Source organism: Salvelinus sp. IW2-2015, unplaced genomic scaffold, assembly GCF_002910315.2.
Source record: "Salvelinus sp. IW2-2015 unplaced genomic scaffold, ASM291031v2 Un_scaffold1786, whole genome shotgun sequence".
NCBI classification, from domain to species: domain Eukaryota; kingdom Metazoa; phylum Chordata; class Actinopteri; order Salmoniformes; family Salmonidae; genus Salvelinus; species Salvelinus sp. IW2-2015.
In genome coordinates this window covers 55,819-61,147 of record NW_019943161.1, presented here as the reverse complement: position 1 = coordinate 61,147, position 5,329 = coordinate 55,819, and the positions used below count along the sequence as shown (strand labels likewise).

The following is a 5,329-nucleotide window of genomic DNA, read 5'->3' as shown; positions in this document are numbered from 1 at the left end:
TACCAGTCGATTGGTCCGTTTACTGTAGGATGGGGGGATGTTAGCTGATCCATAGTCTGGGCCTAAAGGCAACTTCTACCACAGATCGATGGTTTACTGTTATGGAGATGGGGGAGAGTTAGTGATCCTAGTCTGGGCCTAAAGGCAACTTCTACCCAGATCGGATGGTTACTTGTTTAGGTGTGAATTCCCGCCAAAATCCACAAAATCCATGAATTATTTCTCTGTGCCAGTAAAGTGTTTAATGTGCWGTAATTTAGTCGATATCTGAAGGATTTGAACAATTCTATAAGTTTGGAGTGTCTTCATCCATTGTCCAACTGTTGCATCTATTGGAATTGTCTTCAAAAACCGTAAACTTTCTAGGACACACGTTCCGCTAGCGGAACCCCTCGACAACATTCCGCTGAAAAGGCTAAATATTGTTTAGAAATATGTAACTTTCACACATTAACAAGTCCAATACAGCAAATGAAAGATAAACGTATTGTTAATCTACCCATCGTGTCCGTTTTCAAAAAGGCTTTACAGCGAAAGCACAACATATGATTATGTTAGTTCAGAGCCAAGTCAAAAAAAACACACAGACATTTTTCCAGCCAAAGAGAGGAGTCACAAAAAGCATGAATAGAGATCAAATGAATCACTAACCTTTGATGATCTTCATCAGATGACACTCATAGGACATCATGTTACACAATACATGTATGTTTTGTTCGATAATGTGCATATTTATATCCAAAAATCTCAGTTTAAATTGGCGCGTTACGTGCAGTAATGTTTTGATTCCAAAACATCTGGTGATTTTGCAGAGAGCCACATCAATTCCCAGAAATACTCATAATAAACATTGATAAAAGATACAAGTGTTATTCACAGAATTAAAGATAGACTTCTCCTTAAACCTTTTGACAATTGTGATGACGTGTGTGTGTGTGTGTGTCTGTGTGTGTTTTATCTTGGTGAATAGAGGGTAATGATCTTAGGAATGTGAGTAATCGATCTGGGTAGAAGTTGCCCGTAGGCCCAGATCTAGGATCAGCTAACATCCCCCCCCATCCTAACAGTAACCATCGATCTGGGTAGAAGTTGCCTTTAGGCCCAGATCTAGGATCAGCTAACATCCCCCCATCCTAACAGTAACCATCAGGGAGGAAACATACAAAACTGATCTTACATCAGTGTTAACTTCAGCCTAGTCTGACTGGCTCTGGATGCTGCTTCCTAGTGCTCTCACTTTGGGGGGGGGGGTTACCCCTTTTCAACCTCTTCACTATCTCCAGCACAATACCAGTGTCGTCATATGTGAAATCAGCTTTTGTAGAAAAAAAACATATATAAACATTTTAAAAATGGTACCCGATGACATAATATCAAAATTAAAAACAGTGATTTTTTTTAAATTCTGAGATTCGTGGTGATGTTGGGGGAGCAAGAACTCCCTTGGGCTTGAAACTCGTTTTGAAAAATCAGTTTTTTTCTTTTAGTCCTACACTATAAAAAATAATTTACGGCAACAAGAAGACACTTACTATTATTAGTACATGTAACTCAAAGTAAAGTTCAGGGAATTAATAACACGCATAAAAATGTCTTGGATTATACTGATAATATTATTAACTATCAGTTGATATTTTTAGTGAAGCCAACATATTAGTGTTTTGAAATGGTGATGGTTGTCTGATCATAGAACGTCATTCTGTCTGACGGGTTTTTGATATCATCATGATCCATTACAGCTCAGAGCACAACACGCTGCTTCATACTAATGTAGAAGTATACTTTTATTTTCTTCAATCATACGTACAACATTGTGTAAAATAATCACTCTATAAATGTTGAATTACCCACAATCCTCTAAAAACGGGCAAGTTGTTAGGAACAACTTAAAGTTATTAAATAATGTACTAAATGTATTAAAATTAAAATAAACATTTTATCTCTTTAGTTATCTTCTAAATATTTTTTGGGGGCGTAAAATGAAATTAACAAAATCATTAAAACAACTTGAACACCTTTTTTTTATTAAGTATGGTTTTTAAATAATTTTTGTCCATTTCAATTCCCCCACAGAATATTTTTTTTTACAGTGTATCCTGTTACAAAGAAAAGTTAAAACGTGATGAAATTGCCCTTTTAAGCGTATGTATCGAGTGTCTCAGAACAGGAGAGCTGATTTAGGATCAGTTTGACCCTTTATGTCACAATGAATAAGATTACATGGACAGGAGGGGACCTGATCCCAGATCAGCACTCCTAGATGCTTGATACATACAGTGATGCATACAGTGGCCCGTTTTACTAGGTACACCCCCGTTCACGAAAATGGTTCGCTCCTACAGACAGCGAGTCACATGGCCGTGGCTGGCAGACAGGCATCGAGGCGTTCAGCTACTGTTTGACTGAACGTTAGAATGGGCAAAACGAGTGACTTGAGCATGCTATGATCGTCGGTTCCCGTATCTAGGAAACGACTGGCCTGCTGGGGCTTTTTACACACGGCCGTGTCTAGGGTTTTACCGAAAAAATTATGCGACAAACGAAAAACGTCCAGTCTGCAGCAGTCCTGTGGGCGAAAATAGCTTGTTGATGAGAGATGTGGAAGGAGAATAGCAAGAATCGTGCGAGCTAACAGGCGGGCCACAAACAGTCAAATAACAGCGCAGTACAACCGTGGTGATCAGAACGGCATCTCGGAAAACAYACAACTCGTCGGTCCTCGTCACGGATTGGCTGTTGAGGCAGACGACCACGCGGGGTTCCAGTCCTATCAGCGAATAACAAGAATTAGCGGCTCCAGTGGGCAGGCGATTCCCATCACTGGACAATTGAGGAGTGGAAAAACATCACCTGGTCCAATGGATCATGGTTCCTGTTGCGTCATGCTGATGACAGAGTYAGGATGTGGTGTAAGCAGCATGAGTCCATGGCCCCATTCTGCTTGGTGTCAACGGTACAGGCTGGTGGCGGTTGTGTAATGGTCTGGGGAATGATTTCCTGGAACACGTTAGGTCCCTTGATACCAATTGAGCTACGTTTTTAACGACCCACCTTGTAGAATCCATTCCCCAAAGAAGTCAGGCTGTTCTGGGGGGGGTCTGACCCGGTACTAGATGGGTGTACCTAATAAACTGGCCACAGAGTGTACGGTCCCAAGTTACTGTAAAGATCTGTGTGTTTTTTTTATTTTAATGAAAAGTGTTATAGCGACAAAATGTGATTTTGCTTGACTCCTGTTTCCGTAGCAACGGGCACAACCAGAAGGTGCACATGCACATGGTGGATCTGATGAGTTCCATCGTCTGTGAGGGAGACAGCGTGTCACAGGAACTACTGGACACAGTGCTGGTCAATCTGGTGCCTGCACACAAGGTACACACACACACACACACACACACAGAGAAAGAGAAAGAGAGGGCGAAATGATATTAAAACATATCGTAAGTCGGGCCACACAGCAGGCTCTGCTAAAGGAGGGGCATAAGCATATTAACCAGTAGCATTGGTTTAGGTTTAATGGAGGAGGCCTGGAGACAGAAACCCTCTGCTGACGAAAGCCTGTTTTCCGTTGGCTGCTAACAGTCTTGAAGAACTGCAAGCCATTGGCTGCTAACAGCTGCAGATGCTAGCCGTTGGGCTGCTAAAGCTGAGAACTGCTAGCCGTTTGGCCTGCTAACTAGCTGCGAAGCTGCTAGCCGTTGGCTGCTAACAGCTGAGAACTGGCTAGCCGTTGGCTGCTAAAAGCTGAGAACTGGTCTAGCCCGTGGCTGCTAACAGCTGAGGAACTGGTTAGGCCGTTGGCTGCTAAACAGCTGAGACTGCTAGCCGTTGGCTGCCTAACTGCTGAGGAACTGCTAGCCGTTGGCTGCTAAACAGCTGAGAACTGCTAGCTAACTGGCAAAACACAAAACCGTCTCAAACTTTGGGAGGAGAGACCACCAGAAATGGTCATTCGCCCTCTAGTGGGGAACGTAAGAACTGCCAAAAATGTACAGTCAAAGAGGAGAATATATTATTCAGTTTTTTTCCCGAAATAGAGGCATATTAAGACCAAATTAAACGTGACAGTGTAAATGATAACACATTATAGTGCAGGATAATTAAGAAATGATTTAACTGCTGGAGGTGAATGATGATATGAAACAATACAATTTAGCAATATGAGCAAAGCAGTGTGAATTAAGGAAATTAGAAGCCTGGCTCAAATAGAAGGCCTGGCTCAAAATAAAGAAGCCTGGCTCAAATAGATGCTCTGAAGAAATCCTAGCTCCAATAAGCACCTGTTGTGTTCAGTGATTTAAGCAAATAAAACCGGGCTATTAATTTAAAGTTTTACGGTATACAATTACTGTGCCAGGCCTAAGCATTAGTACTTTACGAAGATAAGCAGTAGGCGCTACTTTACAAGTAGCAGAGGTACATTACAGTAGCAGAGGTACATTACAGTAGCATTGAGTTAAGTAGAGGGAGCTGAAAGGTAGGGAGGGAGTTGGAGTCGAAAATAGGACAAGACCTAATTGTAAGTGTGAGACTTACTTGACAGCGTGTAGTGTCCAGGGTAGGGAGGAGAAACAGGAGACTTACTTGACAGGGTTAGTGTCCAGGGTAGGGAGGGAGAAACAGGAGACTTACTTGACAGCGTTAGTGTCCAGGGTAGGGAGGGGAGAAACAGGAGACTTTACTTGACAGCGTTAGTGTCCAGGGTAGGGGAGGGAGAATCAGGAGACTTACTTGAACAGCGTTAGTGTTCCAGGGTAGGGAGGAGAGAACAGGAGGACTTACTTTGACAGCGTTAGTGTCCAGGGTAGCGATTGAGATAATAACAAACACTCTCATCCTCTCTGTGGTCCTCGAGGTTGTGAGGTACCATATGTACTGGGCAAGATAGCTCTACCAACAACCTGACAGACAGAGGAGAAGAGGAGAGGAGGGGAGAGAGAGGATGTGAGGAGGGACGAGGATGTGAGGATGGAAAGAGAGGATGTGAGGAGGTGAAGAGAGGATGTGAGAGGAGGGAAAAGAGATGAATGTGAAAAGAAGAAGGAAGGATGGAGGGAGAGAGAGGATGTGAGGGAGAGTGGAGAGAGGGAGGGGAAAGGAGAGGATATGTGTGGAGAGGAGAGGAGAGGAGAGTAGATTTTGCTGAGGAGAGGATGTGAGGAGGGAGAGAGGAGAGGAGGTAAGAGAATGTGAGGAGAGGAAGGGGGAGGGGGAGGAAAGGTTATAAAGAGGAGAGAACGAGAGAGGGAGTTTTAACATTACAGGGGATATAGGGAGCTTTATTTTATTTCAGGTCTCAATTCCACCTCTACCCGCCTCTGGACTCCTC

At 43.1% G+C, this 5,329-nt stretch overlaps 1 protein-coding gene across 1 annotated transcript in view; it reads left to right on the top strand.

The window, feature by feature from the left end:
- Nucleotides 1-5,329, top strand: part of LOC112071966 (sister chromatid cohesion protein PDS5 homolog B-like) — a 97,663-nt gene that overhangs the window by 64,786 nt on the left and 27,548 nt on the right. The window contains 1 exon segment of the mRNA XM_070439582.1: nucleotides 3,246-3,372. Coding sequence (XP_070295683.1) covers nucleotides 3,246-3,372 — 127 coding nt within the window.